The following is a 25,094-nucleotide window of genomic DNA, read 5'->3' on the forward strand; positions in this document are numbered from 1 at the left end:
CCAGAAGCAAAGCAAAAGGTGATGGCCTTTTTTTGGTGTTAGAGCCTAAAAGAATTATGAATGCTTCAGAAAACTACAGCACAAGTCCCCCAAAATTTATGTCAAGAACCATAAAACTTAGTTTGACTGAGCAAGATCTTTTCTTTTGCTCTTCAATTGTAGAAAAATAAAACCACATAAAACTTGAATTTTAACTATTTTAATTGTACATTTCAATTGGGTCAATTACATTCACATATAAGTAATCTCTAGAACTTTATATTTTCTAAAATTACTCATCAAATAATTTCCCATTTTCCCCTACACCCAGACCCTAATGATCACCATCCTAGTTTTTATTGCTTTAGATACCTCACATAAGTGTAATGATGCAATATGTGTCTTTCTGTCACTAGTATATACCACCTAGCATAATATTCTCTGGGTTCACCCATTGGGCAAGTTCATTTTAAAGTCAGTTTCTGCATGTATTATTCAAAGCATTAATTATATTAATTACAGTGAACCTGTTATAGTTTCCTTAAAATAAAATGCAAATCTTAAATACTTAGGGCCAAAAGAAAACCCAGAAAGCAAGCACAAAGCTTACAACAGGTTATCACAATGAAAGAAAATTAATCCCAGTCACTTGAGAAATCATGAGAAACAATGAGTTAGTTTTGCATTACTTATAGAAATAAGCAATAAAGAACACTGTAATCAGAGCCAAATGACCTGGGTTCAATTAGAAGGGTGACAATCAGCAACTTATTGGGCATCTCTGAGCTATAAGTCCCTATATCTCATAAAAGACTGTTGATGCACAAATAAGACAAAATGTATCTTTTTAATATACAAGGTGCTTTACAGACAAAAGAAAACTATGTTAAAAGTAATTGTTAAATGTTAATGCTTAATGGGTTTTGCAAAACAAAAATACACTTTGGATAGATGGTAGTAGTGGCTGCATAACAATGTGGATAGACTTAAGGTCATTGGACTGCACACTTAAAAACGGCTACACACCACAACCATTAAAGTAACATAAAATACATTAAATTATATATAAAATACATTAAATTGTATCTGAGCCTTGAAACATGATTGCTGAATCAGATGACATATTTTGGTTGCAGAAATTTATATTATTTTCTTATTCTAATTAATAATCCCAAGTAGGTAAATTTTGAATTGCCCATTTGAGGCTCTATTATCTAAAATACTATCAGTACCACAAATACATATGAAATTAAGTGGTCTAATTTTACAGATATTAGTATTACCATGTGCATTTTTAAATCTCCACATGCATTAATATAGGAAACCTCTTGTTTTAAGAAAACAATTATTAATGTCACCGTGTAATGGATGGGGAAAGAGAAGCACACAGGTGCTTGCAATTTACTCTACCTTAGGAATCGTGGCTGCCACTTGTGACCTCAAAAAATGAATGCTCATTTTAATATGTACATTGGAGGATGAAATGTTGGTTATGTATTAGCTTGAATGGTTAATCATATTGAGTTGGTGAATTGTTGATACTTAATAAGTAAAGTGTGTTATTTAAGATCATAGGAACACATATATGCACACAAACCCACAACAGTACTGGAAAATACTTACATGCACATTCACTGAACAGTTAAGAACAAAACAGATGAGCCAAGTTAACTCTTTGTCTGCATGATTCACATACCTTTACTTTTGAGCAACTTTTTGCAAAATGTTTGTTCTCATATTTCTAGGCTTTAGCTCCAGTATTTATCTTCTTTTTTTCCATCTTTTATTTTACCAGTATTCATTAAGCAAAAATTATGGTCAAATATCATTATAATCCTATTAAGTTATTTAAGTGGCCTTAGTTGAATTGTTCATTAGAAGAAAATCCTTGAAGGGTAATATGACTTTCAGGACAAACATATTGTTCAAACAGTTTTAAGCTCAAGGGTTTTTTTTTCAATAAGTTTTCTGAAAGTCATGTCCTAATGGTAATTCCAGTATGTTGACACCAGGAATTGCCCAGGGGTTCCAACCTGTGTAGGGGTACTGGAATAATCACAGCCTGAACTCTGCATATCTGTTACCACAGGAGATAATTCTCAATAGTTGCATTGGCATAGGGAAAAGTAAATTCTATCTACTGATATGCTTAAATATTATTTTAAATCTAATGGCTTTGGAAATATCTCTCAGATCCTAAATTAGAATTTGTTCCTGCTGTATTCAATTTTTAGTTCATATTCTACCTTCTAACAAATGCTAAATCTTTCTAAGAAATTGAACAATAAGTAAAACCATATAAGAAATGAAAATGAAAAACAAATATACATCATGATATAGAGTAGGTAAAATAGAGGTAATAAGAGAAATTTGATGTATTCAGTCAGTCAAGAATTCACTAGATTACATCATATCATTCATAACTCATTCACTAAGAATTTATGAGGTAAGGGCACTACACAAAATATTTCACACAGATTTTCCATTTAATTTACACAACAATGTTACAAAAATGGATACGGTTACCACCTCCATTTTCAGATAAGAAAATTGATGTTCAAAGAGGTTAATCAATTTGCCCCAAATCACATCACACAGTACCTTAGAGCCAAAAAAAGACCTCTGAAATGATCCAACTTAAATCCTATGACAATATGATGTTTGAAAGACAGCAATCCACTTTCTGTTTATAGAGGTGGATAAGGCTTTCTACTTAAAAGTCATGTTGGTAAAATGTTCTCTCATTTCTGTTTCTCCAAATCTTTAAATTCTGCTCTTTAGATGTTTTATTTTAAAACTACAGAGATCTCCTCCTTTGTAAATGATGTGGCTTCAGAGCTAATGACCTGGAAAAGTCTCCCCACAATCCCGATCCTTCACCCTCAGCCTCCCCAAAGCACAGCACAACGCAGCTTTTCAGCATCTCAGTAGAAAAAGAAGACCAAGTATGTATCCAGGCTTCCACATTTTTTGCTTGACTATTCACAAGACTAGTTTCTATTTGTCCTGATTTGCAGTGCTGATAGGATTTAATATATTCTAAATGACTAGAAACTTCTAAGATCAAAAAAGAGCTTGCTACTACTTCAGAGGACCCACAGTATAGCAGACAGACACCAGAGGAAGTGAGAGATTTCAACCTTCTGGAGTAGAAAAGAATCCAGTAAATCCTGTTCAGAAATCTACACAACCAATTCAGAGAAGACATATTCACAGAAAAAGTTGGAGAGGCCTCTAGAATCCCTAGCTATCTCTATTTGAATTCAGTCTGCTGTAAAGATGATTAAAAGGAAGCTTTTGTTTTTTTTCAAATGCACAGATACAAACACAAAGGTACAAGGAACATGAAAAACATATCAATGGTCCACCCCCAAAATCTCCAGAAACCAATCCCAAAGAAATTAATATATGATGTCTTACATGATAAGGAGTTCAATAGCCTTTGAAAAGATGCTCAAACCATTCAAGAAAACAAGACATGAAACAAATGAGTATTTCACCAAAGAGAAAATATCATATACTAGTGAACAATTATTATATTTATTACATACAGTGTTAAAACTATATGATATTTCATATAAATTTCATGGTATCCATAAATAAAGTACTTAACCCAGATACACATCAAGAAGAAGGAAGAGGAGGAGGAGGAAGAGAAAAAGATGGAGAAGAAAGAGGGAGAGGGGGAGGAGAAAAAGAAAAAAGAAAGCTCAGGAGAAAGAGGAGGAAGAAGGGAATTGAGAAAGGAATAAGAGCCCATGACTACAAAAATCAACAAAACACAAAAGAAGACAGAAAGAATGGAAGAGACAAAAGAAATAAACAACAGAAAGAAAATAACAATCAAGAAAATGGCAAAACTTAATTCTTTTTCTAAAAAACTAATTTCAAATGTAAATAGAACTAAAATAAAAACAATCAATGCTAAACATTAGTAGAAGGAAAGAAATAATAAAGATTAAATAGCAGTAAATAAAACAGAATAGAAAAAATCTAAGTTTTCTGAAAAGAAAAAGTTAGCAAACATTTAGCTAAACTAAAAGCAAAGAGAGAGGGCTCAAATAAAATAAAAAGCTACAGAATACAATTGAAGTTACAGAAATAGGAGGCACCACAAGAGACAACTATAAAGAATTATTTGTGAACAAACGAGATAATATAGAAGGAATAAATTCTTTAAAACATATGACCTATGAATATTGAATCATAAAGAAACAGAAAATCTGAATATCCCTATCATAAGAGGATTGACTCAGTAATTTAAAAACCTTTCAACAAGGAAAACTCTAGAATCAGATGGCTTCACAAGTGAATTCAACTAAATATTTAAATTATAATAACATCAATCTTTCTTAAACTCTTCCAAAAATTTTTGAAAAGTAGTGATTGAACACTTTCTAACACATTTTATAAACCAATATTACATGATATCAAAGACACTGCAAGAAAATAAAACTATAGGTCAATATTCTCAATGAAATTTTTTGCAAGAATCCTCAAGAATCCTAGTAAAACATATTCAACCATAGGTTACAAGAATATATTATGATGAAATAGGATTTGCTCTTGAGAATCAAGGATGATTCAACATTTGAAAATCAACTGTTATACACAACATTAACAGAGCAAAGGGTAAAAATCTCATTATCATATCAGTAGATACAGAAAATTCATTTGCAAAACCCAACCTCCTTTCATGATAAAGACTTTCAACAAATTAGATATAGAAAGAATACGCTCAGTATGGTTCTACTTTCCCTTTGAGAGGGCACACAGAAGGTTGGTGATATGAACGGTAAAAAGAAATTTTACCAATAGTCAAGGAATATAGAAAAGACAACAGTTTCTTTAGAACAGAGTACTCTGCCAATGGGGATAGGGTGTGAGTTAGCATGAGAGAGACATTTTTATAAGAACTAATATGTTCAAATGTTCCTACTACTCAAAGTCATTTACAGATTTGATGCAAAACCTATCAAAATCCATAGTAATTTCTGTGGAAATAGAAAAGGCAATCTTTTAAAAAAATTAATTGTATTGATACATTTAAGGTATATAATATAATGACATTCATCATTGGAAATTTGCATCTTCATGTAATCCATCTTGGTTCTTATTTTTCCCCCATTCCCCTGCCCTCCCTTCAACCCTTCCACTCCTCTCTATTTAAAAAGACTTTGTTTCCATTTTTTCTTTTTCTCATATTAATTCCATTCCCTTCTTTCTTTTCTCCTACCCTTCCCACTTCCCCTTTGCCCATTTTCTTACTATTTCACATCATCTATTTTACCTTTTAATCCTTATTTATACTTTCCGTTTCTCACACGGGATAAACTATTTGGTATTTACACATACGTGTCCTATTTATTTCACTTAAGAGTACCACCTCAATGTGCATCCATTTAGCTATAAATGTCTTTAGTTTCTCATTCTCTATGGTGAGTAACACTCAATTTTATTTTTTAAAAAAACACACATACATTTTCTTTATCCAGTCTCCAGTTGATGGGCAATTGGGTTGCTTCCAAGTTTTAGATATCACTAATTGTGCTGCTATGAACATGGGTGGACATATATCACTGTGGTATGATTCTTTTAATTCTTTGGGGAAGATACTCAGCAGAGGAATAGCTGGGTCAAATGGGACTTCCAGTTCTAGTTCTTTGAAGTATCTCCATACTGATTTTCACAGAGCTTGCACCAGTCTGCACTCCCACCAGCAATCTTAAACTCATGTGGAACTACATAAAACCCCAAAGAACCAAAAAAAAAATCTTGGGAAAGAAAAATAAAGCTGGAGGTCTCATATTTCCTGATTTCAAAATACACTACAAAATACAGTAATTAAAACAGTATAGTACTGGCCTAAAGATAGAACCAATGGAACATAACAACCAGCCCAAAAATAAATTCCCATGCACACTGTCAACTTATGTTTTACAAAAATAGCAAGAATACACCACAGGTGAAAAGATACTTTTTAACAAATAATGTTTAAAAAACTGAACATATATAGACAAAAGAATAAAGTTATCCTCACCTTACACCATACACAAAAATCAACTCATAATCAATTAAGGACTTAAACATAAGCCCTGAAACTACAAAATTTCTAGAAAAAAAACATAGGAGAAATGCTTAATGCAATTGAGCTTGGCAATGTTTCTTTGGATATGACACAAAAAGCACAATGACTGAGAATAAATAGAGTCAAGAGAAATCTCATCTAATTTAAAAGCTCTTGTGCAACAAACAACAGAGGCAACCTGTGGAATGAGAAAAAATACTTACAAATCACATATCTTATAGGAGTTAATTTGAAAATATGTAAGGAGTTCCTACAACTCAATAGCAAAATGCAAATAAACAAAAAACCACAAATAACCCGAAGAAACACCCAGAAAATGGCTAGAATGGACATTTCTCTAAGGAAAAAATAAAATAGCTAAGAAGTATATGAAGAAGTGATCAATATCACTAATCACCAGGGAAATTAAAATTAAAAACACAGTGGGTTATCACCTCACACCTGTTAGGATGGCTACTATGAAAAGCAGAGGCAATAAGTGTTGCTGAGAATGTGGAGTAAGTGGAATCTTTGTACACTACTGAGATTGTAAAATGATGCAGTCTTCATGGAGAACAGTATGGAGGCTCCTTAAAATTAAAAATAGCTCAGTGGTTCCAGTGCCTGCCTTGCAAGAGCAAGGACCCAAGTTCGATCCCCAGTTCCAAAAAAATAAATAACTAAAAATAGAACTATCATATGACTTATAGTCTCATGTTTGGGTTTTTCCAAAAGAATTGAAATCAGATTATTGATTAAGAACCTGCATTCCCATGTTTATTGCATAATTGTTCTTAACTGAACTGTCCATTAGTGAACAAATGGGTAAAGAAAACATGATATATAAATATAAATCGATTATTGTTCACTGATAAAACAGAAGTAAATTCTGTCATATGCTACAACTCAGACAAACCCTGAGGACATGCAAAGTAAAATAAACTAGCACCAAAGGACAAAATTGCATGATATCATTTATATGATATATCTAAAGTAGCCAAACACCTTGCAGCACAGAATGGTGGTTACCAGAGACTGATACAGATGGGGGAAAGAAGGAGTTTCTATTCAATGGTGTTATGGTTATATCTAAAATGGTCACCAAAGTCTCATGTGTTTGGAAGGTGATTGGACTATGTGGGCAAATCAAAAATGTAATACATCACATAAACAATCAAGAACAAAACTTAAGTGAGCATCTCAATAGATGCAGAAAACCTTTTGGCAAAATCCAACATCTTTTCATGATAAAACACTGAAGAAAATAGGTATATAAGGACCTTATCTCAATTTGATAAAATACATTTTGACTTACTCCCAATACCCTATTAAATGGGGGAAAAACTAAAAGCTTTCCTTCTGAAATCAGCAATCAGACAAGGATATCCATTATCACCATTCCAGTTTAACACAACAGTAGCCTCAAAACAGTAGCCAGAGCAATCAGGCAAGAGAAAGAATTGAAAGGAATATATATATATATATATATATATATATATATATATATACACACACACACACACACACACACACACACACACATATATATATGTCAAACTATCATTATTTTCTTTCTATTTTTTATTTTTTGTTTATTGTACATTTTATATATATATATTTATATATATATATATATATAAAATGATAACATTCATCGTATGGAATTTGTACCTGTACATGATATATCTTGCTTCTTTTTTTATTTCCTTCCCCTCCCCTCAATCCCTCTTTCCTTCCTTATTTACAAAAGCTTTGTTTCCATTTTCATGTTTTTGTTTTCTTTTCTTTTTCCTTTCCCCTTCATTCCTTTCTTCCTTACCCCTTCCTTTTCCTCCTTCTAATTTGAACATTTTCTTCCCATTTCCCAATATCTATTATACATTTTGGACCTTATTTATACTTTTGATTTCTCACACCAGAGAAACAATGTGGTCTTTAAACCTGTGTGTTTGATTTGTTTTACTTAAGAGTATAGTCTAAAGATGCATCTATTTATCTAGAACTGTCTCAAGCTTATCCTTCTTATGACAGAGTAGTACTCCATGCATAAAAAAAAAAATCACATCTACTTTATTCCTTCATCAGTTGATGGTAAACAAAGTTTTTTTAATATTTTGAACAAGGTTCTATGTGCAGCTGAGAAGAATATGTATTCTTATATTGTGAAGGGGAACACTCTGTAGACATCTACTAAGTACATTTGTTCAAACTTTTGGTTCAGTTCTGGTATTTCTTTGTTGATTTTTTGTCTCATTGATCTATTTGTGACAGTGGGTTATTGAAGTCCCCCATTGTATTAATACTTACTGATTTTTCATGTCCATTAATATTTGTTTCATACAGCTGAGTGTGCTGATATTTGGTGCATATATATTTATGATTGTTATCTCATCCTCTTGGATTGCTCCCTTTACAAAGATGGGGTGACCGTCTTTGTCTCTCTTAAACCGCCTTGGTTTGAACTCTACTTTGCCAGCAAATAGAATAGCTACCCTACTTCTTTCCAGATTTCTGTCACATGGAGTATTGTTTTCCATCCTTTAACCTTCAGTCTATGAATTTTTTTGCATTAAATATGCTTATTATATGGAGTGTATTGTTGAACGTTATTTCTTGATCCATTCTGCAAGTCTGTTTCTTTTGATTGGTAAATTGAGATCATTTACATCAATGATTACAACTGATATGTATTGACTTACCCTTGTCATGTTATTTTCCTATTGTTGCTTCCCCCTCCCCCCATTTATTACTTATCTGGTGGATTCATTCAGTTGGAGTTCATGGAGTTATAGTCCTCATTATATCCTTCTAGAATGTTTTTCAGAACATTATGGAGTGCTTTTTTGGTGGTCATGAATTTCTTCAGGTGTTCTTGGTCCTGGAAGTACCTTATTTCTTCATCAATTTTGAAAGATAGTTTTGTGGAGTACATCAATCTGGGTTGGGGGTTCTTTTCTTTTGGGGCATGAAATACTTCACTCCAAGCTCTCCTTGACTTACAGGAGAAGTCTGCTGTGATTTTTTTTTAATTAATTTTATTGGTACATTTGAGGTATACAATATAATGACATTCATCATTGGAAAAATTATACCTTTACATAATATATCTTGGTTCTTATTTTTTCCCCATTCCTCTGCCACACATTGAGGCAATAGTCTTAAGTGAAATAAATAGGACACCCATGTGTAAATACCGAATAGTTTCTCTGGTGTGAGAAACTGAAAGTGTAAATAAGGATCAAAAGATAGGAAGAAAAAGTACAAAGGGGAAGGGAAGGTGGGAAGGGTAGGAAAAAGAAAAGAAGGGAACGGAATTAATATGAGAAAATGAAAAAAATGAAACAAAGTTCTGCTGTGATTCTGATGGGCTTTCCTTTGTAGATGATTTGTTTCTTTTCTCTAACAGTTTTAATATTCTGTTCTTGTGTTGAATTTCTGGAATCTTGACTATTATATGCCTTGGTGTAGATTTTTTAATCTTGGCTAGTTGTAGTTCTATATGCTTCACTTATCTGTATATCAAATTCTTTTTCCATACTCAGGAATTTTTGTGTCATTTCTTTGTGAACAGCTTTTTTTTTAAATGTCATTTGCACTATCTCTTACTTTTTCATTGGCTCCTATCAATCTTATATTATTCTTCTTTTTGTCATCTAGCAGCTGTTGGATTGATTTTTCATAACCCCTTGCTATTTTTAAGTAACCTTTCTTTTCATGATCACTAACTACAATCTTGTCTTCTATAGTATGTGATATCCTGTCCTCATATTGGCTCATTTTGCTGCACATACTTTCAATGAAATTTTTCATATCCTAGATATCTGTTTGAATCTGCTTCATGGATTCCATTTCTTTCCTATGCTGGCCATTCGTGGTTTCCATCCATTTTCCTAAACTCTTCTATTTTTTTTAATCCATATCTACTCTAGAGTCATTAACCATATCCTTTATTATTATAACCATGTCTGTAGTTATCTGAGAAATTATTTCTAATTTGATTTTTTCTAGAGCCGTATTCATCTGTTTTGTTACTTTCACTATTAACACCTCAGAGAGTCCAGATAGATGGCTTTCAAATTGTTCCACTTCATTTCCCTTAGGTTTGCCTTTGGTAAGTGAGAAGTCTGGGGTTGCTTGAGTGTGTTTTCATTTTTTTTTCTTTTAAGTTTAATTCCTGGGTTGATGCTTGTAAATTGCTTATGACAATTTATAGCTTTATTGCTAGTATTGAGAACACTTAAGAAATCATTATTTCTCAGAGATGTCTTCCAGATGTAAGTGGCTTCTGAGTTTTGAGTCTGTTGAAAAATCCTACCTCTTCAATTTATTGAGGATGAGAAGTTTCTGCCTATTTGGCCTACCTCCAGTTCTTTGGCACTGTCCTATAGTATCGTTTATTACCCTCAGGCAATCTCAGTCTTATAATACCAGGAAGAACAACTGATTAGATTATGTCACCTTGGCTAAAGTAGTACAATTGGTAATAACAATAGCATCAAACAGCCTAGAGAATGACAAACTGTGGTAACTATTAATTTGCCACCTTTAACTATGTGAACTATATTTGTGGTTATATAACAATATTTAAAACAAACTAGAAAATTGTATACAGTAAATATATCTTCATATGGAAATTTTACCCTCGGGGAGAAAAATTAAGAGAGATTAGAGGAAAAAAAATAGAGAAATAGAAGAGGAAGAGATTAGAAGCAAAGCTGAAGGGCAAAGGAAGATTATGTGAACTTTGGGAAACTGGTCAAGGAGACAGGAGGGAAAGAGAGAAGGAAGAAATAAAAACAAGAACATAACAACAACAACAAAACTAGAAGCAGTATTTACTCACACTCATATTAAAACAAGAACAATCAGGAAAAAAACAAAACAAAATAAAACAAAACAAAAATGAAAACCAAAAAAATACACAAAAAGAAGAAAAATGAGAAAAAATGTCCACTCTAGGGTGTGTCTCTGCTGTCACTGGTATATAGGGTGGCCTGACAGAGACCAGATCCAGGTTAATCCCAGCAAACCAGCTGTGAATTTTTGGTGGGTAGTGGATAATCCCAGCAAGTCTGCATCATTCTTTCCACTGAAGTTCAGGCTGGTTTCTCGGTCTGAGGCTGGAACCTGATTTGTTCACCCTGCAACACTCCATGTGCCTCCCACCAGCTTGAATCCACCTCCGTGACCCCCTGCAAACTTGAACTCTGTTCTGCTTCACCCTTACACTAGCTGGAGCTAGCCACAGATGCTCTGAGTTCTGAGCTCATTTGGCCCCTCTCCAAGATGGCTACCAGCCAATAGCCCTCTCCTTGGGGATGTGTGAACCCAAATAACACCACCCACTGCAATCTTCTGTGTCCACTGCTCTGTTCCACTGGTCCATTTCTCTGTAGAGGCCTCTGGGGTCACCAGTTGTTACTGTTCATCTACACGTTTGAGCCACTCCTCCCATGCAGTGAGTCAGGGCTCAGGGAGAAAGCACCACTTGCCACCTGCTCCTTCTGCATTGAAGTTTCTCTCTTCACTCTTCCCATGGGCTCCAATTCTCACTTTAGATCCTTGCTGGGTCATGGGGACCTACTCCCTTCCTTCCTTCTTATCTTCCTCACATTGCTATATTCTAGTATCTGGACACCAAATCTTGGAGAGGCTGTTTCTCTGCTGTTCACCACTCCCCTCTCTTCCTAGAAGTCTCACTATCATTGTTTTCAGATGACATGATCTTCCACTTAAAAGACCCCCAAAATTCTTAAAGACTCCTAGAACTAATAACCAAATTCAGCAGTGTAGCAGGATATAAAATAAACCCACAAAAATCCATCATATTATTCCTATACACTAATAATGAACTCATCAAGAAATAAATTAGGAAAATAATATTATTCATAACAGCATCCAAAAAAAAAAAAAACTTAAGAATTAACCTACCACAGAAGTGAAGGAGCTCTACAATGAAAATTACATTACTCTGAAACAGAAAGTTTAAGAGGACATCAGAAAATGGAAAGTTATCCTCTGTTAATGGATAGACAGAACTAATAGAAAGAAAACGACTATTCTTCCAAAACTGATATACCAATTTAACACAATCCCAATCAGAATACCAACAGCATTTGTCACACATCTAGAGAAAACAATTCTAAAAATTTATATGGAACCAGAAGAGATCCAAAATAACAAAAGTAATCCTGGGTAACAAAAACAAACCAGGGGCTATCACAAGACCAGATTTGAAGTTATATTACAAAACTACTGTGATTAAAACAGCATGGTACTGACACAAAAATAGGCATGTGGATCTGTGAGACAGATTAGAAGAAGCAGAAGCAATACCAAGCACATTCAGCTATTTAATTTTTGACAAAGGGGCCAAAGACATATACTGGAGGAAAGATAACCTCTTTAAGAAAAGATGCTGTGCAAACTGGATATTCACATGCAGAAGATTTAGTTTAGACCATATCTTACCATGTACTAAACTAAAATAGAAATGAATCAGGATCTAAAATTTAAAACATAAACACTTAAATTGCTGTAAGATAAAATAGGTAAAACTCTTCATGACATAGGCATAGGCAAGGACTTTCTGACCAGAGAACCAGTGGCACAAGAAATAATATTGAGAATCAATAAATAGGATCATATAAGTTTAAAAAGCTTCTGCACATCATCAGAAACAACAAAGAGTGTGTAGAGACAATCTACAAAATGGGGAAAAAATTGCCAGCTATTCTGCACAGGATTAACATCTAGAATACATGAAGAACTGAAAAAAAAATTATACCCCTCCAAATGAAAGACCCAATCAAAAATATATAATGGAATACTACTCTGCTCTAAAGAAAGACAGATTTAAGACATTTGCAAGAAAAATAGATGCACCTGGAAGATATAATATTGAGTGAAATAAACCATACACACAAGCTGAAATATTATATGGTATCTATCATTTGATTGAGGCAAAGTATAAACAAGGAGAATAATAAATGACTAATAGAAAGGGACAAGGGGATGAATCTCTTGCAATAGGGAAGTGGTCCAAGGGAAAAAGCACCAGGGATGAGGAGAAGGGGGAGGGGAAATTAGTAGAATAAACATATGCCATGTACAAGAACCTAATTACCTCAATTAATGTAAATGTTATATGCCATAACATCAGCTAAGATTAATAAAATAAACAAAAAGGAAAAATGGGATAGAGGAATTGGAGGGAGTGGGAAGGAATGGGAAGGGGATTTAAAAAAAAAGGAAACAAGCTGTGTTATGTAGATGTAACCACTCCCCAAAATGACTGTAAACTCCATGAACTGCAAATTCATACTAGTAAAATTTTTCAAAAGGCAACAGAAGTGAATAGACACTTCTCAGAAGTAAAAATGGCCAATAAATACAGGAAAAAATGTTCAAATTGCCAGACATTAGAGAAATGCAAATTAAAACTACATTGAGATACTATCTTACCCGAGAAAGAATGGCTATCATCAAAAAATTAAATAATAATCAATGCCTGTGCGGATGTGGGGAAAATGGAACTCTTCTTTTTTGTTGATAGGAATATAAACTATTACTATGGAAACCAACGCACAGATTGCTAAAAAAAAAAGGAAAATAGAAATTTCATTTAACCTAGCTATCCCCCTTCTAGGCATCTTCCTAAAAAAGTTCATGTGGTGATATTACAAAGATACATGCATATCCATATTTGTAGCAGCACAATTCATAGCAGCTAGATCATGGAAACAGTGTATATGTTCATCAAGAAGTGAATGGATAAAGAAAGTGTGGTATTTATAAATAATGGAGTACTACTCTACCATAAAGATAAACTTGAGGCATTTGTAGACAAGTGGATACAGCTTGAGAATATAATGTAAAGTAAAATAAGTCAGACACCCAAGCTTAAGTATTGTATGGTTTCTCTTATATGAGAAATGGGAGAGAGAGAGAGAGAGAGAGAGAGAGAGAGAGAGAGAGAGAGAGAGAGAGAGAACACTAAACAGAAGCTAATAAATAGGAAGTAGGGAGAAGTTCAAATAATTTCCCAGATTATCTATCCCTTTGCTTCAAAAACATTTTCAGATATATGCTAATTTGTTTTATTTATCCCACTAGTTTCATTTGTTCATTGAAAAGAAAATTTTTCCCTTTTCTTTATTTGTTTCTTCTTTGTAAAAGTCATTTTGATCTATGATATATTCTGAGTAACAGTTTGGCCATTCTTTTACATGATACATAGTGATTTAACTTTGGTTATTCTCTGATTACTTTGTTATGAAATCTTGTTTTTTTTCCCATAGAAGTGAGAAAAAAGTTTTTTATACATTCTTTATTAATTTCTACTTATATTACATTTTTTAAAACTCTTTGTCAGAAATTTGTAAGTAGTCCAGACATCCAGTTTTCTCCAATAATGTATTTTCCTCCTATAATGTCTAGCTACTAAAGTTTTCTGTGATAGGGCTAGGTAGCAAGTTGCATTTAACTGAATGGGGTTTTCTAGGTTAGTAGAACATGAAAGACTGAGACAAGAGTGTTAAGGGTACATCTCCAATAGTTACTCTAATGCAGGACCAAAGAATATGTCCTACTTAGAAGAGAAATGAGGACACAAGGAGGTAAGGAAGAATATTCAAAACTTTGCAGTCTTCCCCCTTAACAGGATCTTTACATTCTTCTAACCACTTTTATTTTGAGGAAGGCCCACAGCAGGTCATGATAGGAGCGTCTTTAGGGATAATTTTGCACTAAGGATGATCTGGTCTTCTTTTCTGTCCTCCACACAGCAACAGAGGTGTATGGCCTGAGACATACCCTGAGGTGTGTTCCCATTTGTCCACCAGGACTCCATCAAGTATGTATTCCTCTTCACCACCAAAGTTGCCAGAGGAAGCCTCCAGGAAAGCTTAGTAGACAACTAAGATTACCATTCATCATGGTCCACTTTCTTTCATGAAATAAAAATGCTACAAGTGAATTGAGAAACCAAATTATCATTATAATACTCAGGCTATTGGCTCAGTATTGACTAAGGATAATCATGACTATTTCAAAAAAATTAACTCCCAGGAAGAATTCTATGTAAAATAGGCATTTAAGATTGAGTGTTGTAAGAGCGGTACACATCCAGGATCTGTAATGAAATATAGGAACATAACAATTACAAGAGTACATTTAACAAATTCATGGGCCATCTGCTTCAGTACCTGGTCTCCAGAGGTGACTAATCCTGGCTGCTTCTCAAGAATGTTTAACCATCTCCTCCTGCCCCTGTCTTCCTGTCCTATCTCCCTCAATAGAGCATAATAAAAGCATATGGTGCTGTGGAAAGCTTTTGGCAGCAGAATTCTATCTGTACCATGGTAGATTTTTTTCTTCACTTCTTTTATCTTCCTGAAATATATAATTTATATGCTTTTGTGTTCGTCAGTATTTTGAGGCTGATGCTAACCCTACTCAGGCTTGGAGAAATGAAAGGATATAGTATAGTTTCTTGAGTACATTAAATTCTATATAGCTGTATTTAAAGAGTTCCTTGAACTCCCACCATTTTCTCTGCTTTTCAAAAATGAATGCTTGTGGGTGAGACAGATTCTCACTGGTGGTAACAGGTAAATTCTTTAGAAAACAGAGCTTATTCCTTTAAATAAAAAGAATTAAAGTTGTGTGTGTGTGTGTGTGTGTGTGTGTGTGTGATTTAAACTTTTTTTGAAGGGTCAGAGTAAATCAATTATCCTGGGCTTTAATACAATGGAGCCCTTAGAAATTAGTTTAGGTATGTCAGATTATTTGACTCTATTTACACTGTCCCATGTTGCTTGGGTGGGAGAATAAAGATACTGATTTTATTTCTACTCTACACTTACCTCCATGAATGATTAGGTAGCACCACCAGAGATGTACTTATCCAAAGAAACTGAGAAGCTTCCTGAAAAAAAATTATCCTAAGAGAAAGCAGGAATGCACACAAGTACATACTTGCTTGTACACACACATACAAATGTACTCACACATATGCACCCACACAGGCACACACACACAGTAAGCTAACATCAAGAATGCAGAGTATAAAACAAAATCTACGCCATGCATTATTCTCTGCTATCTCTTGTAAATTCACATCTGAGTTCCATGGCCAAAGGTTAACAAAAGAATCAATATAAACCAAGCTAAAGGATAGATGGGTTCTGGCCATGCTAGTACTTGTGGCTTCAACAGTGATGGCAGAGTCAGCAGAAGTTGGATCAGCAGTTTTACAATGGGAGAATTTGGCTACGGAAGCCTTTGACCCTTGTTAGACATTAGTATTCTTAATATTGGGCCTCTGAAGACCCAGCACAGACTCTTGTATGACTACCAGTGGCAATGATGTTTGGGCATAAAACTATAAAAGCACAGTTCATCTATATATCAAAGGAGCAAAAATAATAACTCCCCAAAATGTCCCAAGACAGGAAAGAAGGAAAGTGGCAGAGACCATGTGGTAGCCTAAAGGACTGGTTTAACAATCTAGCCCAAGGAATTGGCTTATAGACCATACTTAAGAAGTCTCCCAGCAACTTTTAGAACTATTTAGAAACCGATTAAGAAATCTGAAATGAATTGAATCTGACAACTACTATGACTGATTTTATTTTGGGGCTGGTAGGATTTAGAGGACACTACTTTTTGTGTCAATGTGTCTTCACCTGTTAGTCTTCCCTCACAAATATTTCCTACTATTACTATTGATGTATGGCACTCAGTATACTTCCTCCTCTCTGTAATTTATTTTTTCTGATCTGATTGGGTGTGGTTAGAATTAAATAAGAAAATAAACTCTAAGTGAAAGTGTGGAAAAATTTCAAATGTCTAATGTGCGTGAGCCTTAGTGTATAAACACTGTAGTATACAATCTAGAAATTTGAGATGTATGTGTGTGTGTGTATATGTGTGTGTAGTGTTTTAACTATTTTAGAATATTTATTGTGTCAAACTATTTGAATTTCAAACAAGTGAGTTATAACTGCATTTATACATGTTTCTACTCATGTACACTGTGCATCAAATACATGAAGTGTTTCTTTCAAACACAAACAAGATTGATCATTTTCTCTCCATCAGAGACCAATTTACTGTTTACTTTTGCTTTTGATGGTTTTCTGATGCTGATTATTAGTACGTTTTTCATTCACAATGACACTTTTATTTGCAAGCAATATTTAGAAGTTCTAGCATACTGATAAAATAGATTAACCTGCAGATCATCTATTTGTCAAAAGTTGCTGGGCTTGGGCACAATAAGGAATGAAACTAAATGGACAAAGAACCAAAATAAGGATGCTTCCTAAATTGAGATTAGTGTCCATTAGCATCACCAGATGGGCTGATTTTAAGTGCCTCTGATAGCCAATATCAATGGCCAGGAAGACTTTAAGGAAAGGAGGGAAAGGTTTTAAATTTATCACAGTGACCCAATTTGAACACTTAAGTGGCATTAAATAACATTTATTGCTCAAGGTGAATGATGAACTATAATGTCAGTTATCAGAAATGTTTCCAGCTTTAGCCATTAGTTATGAGTCAAATGTAGGGTTCTGGCTTTCAGCCTGACTGTAACTTTGAACACTCATGAATAGAATGGGTAGCCCAAGAGAAAAAGCCCAGTAGAAAGATACTTATTTAAATTTGGCTCTTCCATTTACATAAAGTTTCCCCTTAGAGGTACACCAAAGCAGTATTTCTAGGACTTCAAATGTGCATATGAATCACCTAGGGATCCTTTTAAAATATAAATTGTAATTAAGTAAATCTGAGGGGTAAGGATCTGAGATTCTGCATTTCTGCCCAAGTATGTGGATATTACTAGGTCCTGGACCAACTTTGAATAGAAAAAGTTTTGAGGATTATTGGCAGACTATATGAAAAACCATACTTTGCAAATGTTAAGATATATATCACTTTACACTGATTGACAATAGTTAGGGCTTCGATTTAAATTTTTAAGAAAAATTCTAAATAAAACAAATTATGTTTCAGAAATTCTTCATGGGAAATGGGAAAGTAGAGAGAAGGAAGGGTTAGAGAAACAGTACTCATCAGGTACTAACTTACAGTCAAAGAAAAGGAAAAAATTCTTGTGTTCTACTGCACATAGAGCAGCATTGGTGAACCTATGGTGTGCATGCTGCAGTGGCCACGCAGAGCCTGCTCTGTTGGCAGCCAAGCTAAGTTGCCCTATCAACACCTGAGCTGCTGAACAGCAGATAACAGTGCACACCGGACCCATGCGGATGCTCAGAAGCCACTTGGACTTTAAAAGTTTCACCATCACTGACATAGTGTGACTACAGATATTGATAATGTACTGTATATTTCAAAAGAGCTAAAAGAAAAGGCTTTGGAAGTTTTCACCACAAAGAAATGATAAACATTTGAGAAGATAAGTTTAACCTTATTTTAACATTACACTATGTATATATGTATTGAAATACCGCATAAATATGCACGAATTTGACATATCAATTAAAAATGTTTAAAAAGCCTAAACTCAAAGATAGTTTTAATTTTTTTCTTTTTTTTTTAGCAAAAGCAAAACAAAACTGGAAATTGGAAAGACAACACAAAAGGGATATTCATATTAAACAATTTTGTTGCTTGGATTCCTTGAAAGATTAACTTCTGTAACACTATCCTAAATAAAAATATGAAAAAAAAATCCTGTTTTTTTTTTAGAAGTTTGTACATTTAGACCTACTCCTAGATATAGCCCATAGATTGTCTTATCCCAATTAAAACAGAAATATTAAATTACAAATAGAAGAAGACAAGTGGCTTTAGGAACACTGGAAACAACAAGAAGAGATGATTGTGAGGAAAGAAATTACAAACTACTAAGGACAGAAAGTGTAGCTGAGTGATGCAACACTTTCCTGGCATGTACAAGGCCCCAAGCTTGACCCTCAGCATGAAACAACATTAAGCAAAACCACAGAAGTCAGTTGTATAAATGCCCTCACTTTCCTATGTAAGTGTTCTTTTGCATTGGCACCGACATTTTCTGAAGGAAAAGAACAAAATTCACAGGTATAATCTTTGATTTATAAAGTATTTCTGTGTTGCTTATATAAAGTACAATCAACAATGCCCTGTTCAAGGAAAAATACATTCTCTCTGAAATTCCATTCCCCAAACGTGTTGGCCAATTTTTCATCATCGTAGTCAGTCTGCTGCATTATGTATAAACAAGTTTCATCACATATCAGAAAATGCATAGCAGATCCCTCCTGTGAAGCAAAACCTTTCCAGTCTTTTGGATTTTGTGCAGAATGATTCACTGTCCTGGACCCAGATTATCTCCTTACTTGTTCGTATGACAGATCTCTTTCCAGCAGTTCTGGAGCTATCATGATTATTACATTGGAACTTGGCTTCAAAGATGCCAAATACTCATCAGACTCACCTTCACCTAAATTTAATACTTTGTCTTTCTCCTTCTGTCTGTTTAACTTCTCTCACCTGATTATGGTAAGGGTATTCATGATTCATAAACCCAAAATGCCATTGTTAAACAGCTATGCATGAAAGAAAATTTAGTGTGGTTCTACTAGAGACAGAAAGAAATGATAAACAAGGCAAAAATTTGAGTAGCATTCAATGTGTTTTGGCAGTATCATTCCTTTGAAATATAAATTAAAAGTAAAATTACTAATACTAATTACTAACCAATTCCTCATCCCAGTCAATACCAAATCATGAAGCCACTTAAATGCAAAGTAGCAATGAAAGAATTGATTCTGAAAACATTTGACATGCAGACACGAGAAATATTTAATGATGCCAGAACTGTACACAAGGTAGGGAATATCACACACAGGTAGGCTGTTCTTTGCTCTAGTCCTGGGTAATTTGGGTCGGCTGCCCCCAAGTACGTGGCCTCATAATTAAGCAGCTCTTCACTTGCTTAGCTTTTTACCTGAGAAATCTTGAAGCTTTGAGGATGACTGAGCAGTAGCTCCCCTCCACAGAAACACTTGTGTGGTGCACCAGTCATGATTTTAAATGGTGGAGATAATTGCTTAATTCAAGCTGTAGCAACTGGCCAAGTAAACATGTAGCAGCCAGGAAGCTATTAGCATGATTTTAAGGCAATTATTTCATTAGTGTTTAATAGTCTCCAATTAGTCTTCTCTGACTATCAAAGTTTGAATGTGTGTTTGTCCTCCAAAAATTCTCAATGTTGAATAATTCAGAAAAGCACCAATCCCATTTTTAATCCTGGTTGTACTGTATATGGACCTACCAAATCTTTACAGAATCATGGGGGCATGAAGGAATATAGATTTGGTGATGTATGTTGTGTGTGTGTGTGTGTGTGTGTGTGTGTGTGTGTCTGTGTGTTTCTCAGAAGTATTGAAGTGAAAATGGGAAGCTTTGCAGAGGATCCACTTTGGATACTTTATTCACAGGATTTGGAAAGCAATGGAAATTCCCATGGCATCCTAATGCCATTATCTTTATGTCTCACTCAAAGATGACCAGAATATCAAAATCTCTGACCCCAAGTTTCCACTTTGTCCCATGGGGAAAAAAGAAAAATTATCCCATGGGTGGTAATGCTTAGTCCCTTGTCTCTTCACCCTGGTTGGAACTTGCTGCAGAATTATCCAGACACAAATCCTAAACTCTTTCCCTCCAAAATGCATAGTAGATCTTCTGTAAAGTCCAATTGAGAGGTTAGCTCAATAAACTGATTGTAGGTTTATTTAGCTACACTGAGTTTCTCTTTTTTTTTTTCACCTATGAAATGAAGATAAAAGTACACTTCACAAGGTTTTTAGAAGGATATGAGGTATCATACATTAACAGGGCTCTGAAAAGCGAAGTGTTACAGAAATGTAAGGTAGATTTCGATGGGGCATCCTGTCATCCCTCAGAACTAGCTATGCCAATTTAGGCTTTTAACTTCCATCCCAGGCCTTGTCCTTACCTTCTCTGTGTACACAAACTCACAGATGAGAAAGTAACTGTTAACAGCCATATACAAACTAAGGAACAAAGGGGATGGGAATGTCTATGGAGTGGAATTTTGCCAACAAAGTTGTGAATTTTCTACTGTTTCCTTCAAAAGAGCAATCCCCAGGTAGCAGAGTAAGTGCAGAATGGAGAAGCTATGTTGTTTATTTCTTTGGAGATCTCTGGGCCCTTGGGAAGTTACCTATTCTAGAAGGACAAAAAGAGACAACCCTTTCTGGGAAAAGTGCTCACAGGGCTGCCCATGCCTGTCGTCTTAGCCTAGTCGTCACCTAACCAGCAACCGCTGACTTCAGTTACTGAGCAATTCCAGCGCTCTTCCTGGAGATTTTCAGGAAAAGGTTTTTCTTTGGGGGAAAGGAATATTTTTTTTTTCTTTTGGATTTTTTCGCCTTCTTCTTTTTCTTGTTCATTATGTTTTCCCTCAGTGACTGAGATGGGGCATTGGGTGGGCCAGGGCAAGAGAAGAGAGACCAGAAGGTTGAACTTAATAACCCAGCTCTGCTCTGGATGGGAGGCGGACTACCCATCAGTAGTCTGCCCTCCAACCTGGTCCTGGAACAATCAGGTAGGTTCTCCTTCAGCCCCGGTGCACAGCTTAATTGGTAGGGAAATAGAACCCTGTCCCTAGCTGTCACCCTTGTAAATTGTCCTGAAACGACTCCCCCTCCTGTGTAACTGAGCAAGGGACTGCTGCCTGCGCACTCATGCCCCAGAAACCTGCCTAGCCCTCTGGTCCAAGTCGCTTGTGCCACGCTGAAGCCCCTTGATAAGCATGCATCTTTTCCCTGCTTCGTCCACGGGTTTTTTCTTCTAGGCTGTCCGGACATCAGCTCGATCACCTTTTCCCCACCATTTGTCCAATAATCCCACCTCAACGTCCCTGATCACGCAGGTTCTCTTTCTGTCTGTCCTGAGCAGCAAACGCAGTCCGGAAGGGTTTGCTTTCCTGACCCGGCCGCCTGACGTTGCTGACACGCACTTGGACCAGACTCCAGACCGTGGCCACTCGGCCTGGCCCTCCGAGTCCACGCGATGAGAGAAACGCTAACCTCTGCTCCTCGCTCGCCCCTTCCGCTCCTCGTCAAGGGCAGAGATCTCGCAGCCGCATGTCCCTGAACTTTCATCACTCTTCGGGAAGCGCTTTGTCTCTTTAAAGGAGACTGAGGACGAATATTAAGGACTGAAGAAGGTTCTACAGGATCATCTACTAAATGTGCTCAATTCCATGCAGGGATGGTCTCCGAGGTCCTCGGGAGGACGCCGAGACTCTAGGACACCAGCTCGCCCTCGCACTCACCGCGCCGTCACCCTGCACATTCAGAAATCTGCCTCCCATTGCCCCGAACGGCAGGGAAAACCACGGGAGGTGTCCGGGGCGCCATCCGAGAGCCCAGCTTCTCCGCCCCAGCCCTGCGCACACGGACAGCTTAGTGCTAAGACCCTGGTGAAAGCAGTCACCTTGACTCCTGGCTCCACCGTCCCTAGAGGTTTGGAAAACGCCAGGAAGCCCAAGCCTGCCAGGCACGTGCCGGCTTGGCCCGCGACCCACCTCGAAGGCGAGTTTCCCTCCCGCGGGCATCGCCGCAAGTTCCCACTTAGTGGCGGATAAAGCAGGGCGGGGCAGCAGGAGCGGGCGCCCAGCGCCGGGCGGGCAGCCTCGCGCGCCTACCTGGGATGGCCAAATTGGTGAGGGGGATGCTGTGGATGGTCTCCGGCAGAGTTGCCATCCAGTCGGCGAATTTCAGCTCGTTTCTCCCCTGAGACGAGGCCATCGTGCAGGTCGGCGTGCCTTGCGCTGATCCCCGCACTCCTTGGTCAGGCAGGCAGGCTGGCAGGCTGCTGCCGCTAATCCAATGTTTGCTTGAGCCCCGGCTAGAGTTTACACTCTGCGCTGAGCCACACCCACAGGATGGCGCAGGCACATGCTAATTTTAATAATTATTCAAAACACCCCATGCTCCCTGAGTGCCTCCGCCAGACTCCACCGGAGCTTTTGTTCCTGACGTCCGCGCTCCAGTGTCTCTGCCTTCCCCTCCCTCCCGCCTCCCTCCTACAGTCTTAACCCTCCTAGGTGTCTCTGCCTTTCCTTGCCATTCTGCAGCTTTCCTTGGCTTCTTATTCTTACTCTTGTATTTTTTAAAAGTTGATTCACCAAGCTGCTTTTTCCATGCTCTTGCCCTATCTTTTGGTGTGACTTCCTGGTCCTGTATGAAAGGCAGTCTGGATGCTGAACCTAAAATCCTAGTAGACTTTGCGATGTTATTGCCTCCTGAGTAGCAGACTTGAATGCTGGCTTTCAGGACTTTCCATTCTTACCAGTTAGGGCTGCTTTTTGTAAGCTACAACAACAGGTTATCCCTTTCCTCACCCGGAGCCCACAGCCCTGCTTATATAAAATGGTGATCCTTATCACCAATTTGCCTAAGTTTTGAAATAGCTAATAAATATGGTGTCAGGGATAGACAGTAAATTCTAGGTGGTTCTGATTAAGCCCGGCTACCCTGCTCCAGAGCTTTCATAGCAAAGAAGCATTGAACCACATCTGGGGAAATCCATTTCTATGGAGAAAGCTGCCTATGTGCTCTCTGGTTTTATGGTACTCAGGGCAAGATGGAAGCCTAATAGTGGAAGAAAACCGCACATCTCCCAGAGACATGCCATAATTGTTGTCGGTACCATTTGGTGGAATGTATTTGGCATTCAAAATGATCTATGTGATTGAATTTTCATTCCTTGGCAGACTAGAAAGATGTACCTCTCTCAAGAGAAATCACTCATTGAGTTTCCAAAGGACTGTCTAGGTCTTCCTGCTCTCAAATGAGAAAAAGGAGAGAGAGCAAGTCTTATAAATGTGATGAGACCAGCAGTGGCCTAAGTTGAATATATTAGATGAACTAAAAGTATGCAGGGCCTTTGAAGCCTAGGGAGTGGAGATGCATTCTCTCATACAATGGCATATAAATTATCCTTTTCCTAAAAGATGCTATTAGGTTGGAGTAATAAAAGCACAAAGGTAAGAGACAGAGCTATGAAATATAAGAATAATCTTTTCAGTTCAGCAAAACCTATTTAGCATTTTTTAAAAACTCCAGAGCCTACTTATCTTGTATAATTATATTGAGACCAAAAGATATTCACTGTCAATTGGGAAACACTGTAGGAAGAAGGAGAGGAGAAATGATGCCTTATCCTTTTGATCAAATTTTCCATTCTCCTCATAGAATCAATTCATATGTTTAAGCAGACATGATAGAGTTATCTTTAGGGATGAGAATGGGATATATGGGATTTTTTCCCCCAAGCAAATCTTAATATTCATGCTAACACAGCAGAATCTTAACATATCCTTTTAATTAAAATGAGAATTTTGTTCAGTATAAGATTCTTGGTCAATAGACTTATAATCACCACTCTTCTGGCTAATGCTGGTGTTCTCTGGGTACCATTATACAACAAAGTGCTAATCTGGGAGTTAGTTAATCTGGTTCTGAACAGTTTAAGCAAATCCTCTAGTCTGTATCAGCACCAATTTTCTCCATTATAAAATGATGTTAATAACTCCAAGATTTGTGGTGAAACTTTCAGAAGAAAATGTATGCATATTTGTTGAAATCACAAGTTATGTGTCTTTACCCCTTTTGGACTTTTTCAGATAGCCCTTGCCTTCTAAAGTATTATTTTTCTACAGAGTGAAATAATTATTGAATCTGGGGAATATTATTTAATATGATGCATTTTAAGAACCTAGCCTCTTCAAATGTGCTGAGTTTATGTGTCCCAAAAAGTTTATAAAACATGTTTTTAAAAAATTAAATCACCTTGAATGTTGAGGAAAATTTCCTTTATAAATAACCATGTACTGCCTTTTGGTAAAACACATAATTCCATCTCCCTTTTATCTTTAGTGAATTTAAGGATTTTTTTTTTAGTGTATTGGTTTAGTGTCAATCATTACCTTTTTCTGCAGGTCATCCACCAGGACAAGGATGAAACCTAATTGTTCCAAATTTCTTTCCTGGCTTTGTAATTAGTG

At 36.3% G+C, this 25,094-nt stretch overlaps 1 protein-coding gene across 1 annotated transcript in view; it reads right to left on the reverse strand.

Annotated features, from left to right (window-relative positions):
- Nucleotides 1-23,100, reverse strand: part of Plcxd3 (phosphatidylinositol specific phospholipase C X domain containing 3) — a 203,054-nt gene extending 179,954 nt beyond the window's left edge. The window contains exon 1 of the mRNA XM_004848575.3: nt 22,731-23,100. Coding sequence (XP_004848632.1) covers nt 22,731-22,833 — 103 coding nt within the window. The 5' untranslated portion in view covers nt 22,834-23,100. The remainder of the gene's footprint in view (nt 1-22,730) is intronic.
- Nucleotides 23,101-25,094: the final 1,994 nt, after the last annotated feature.

This window comes from Heterocephalus glaber, unplaced genomic scaffold, assembly GCF_053883595.1.
Source record: "Heterocephalus glaber isolate CG9 unplaced genomic scaffold, H.glaber_assembly_v1.0 deba00001538, whole genome shotgun sequence".
NCBI lineage: Eukaryota > Metazoa > Chordata > Mammalia > Rodentia > Bathyergidae > Heterocephalus > Heterocephalus glaber.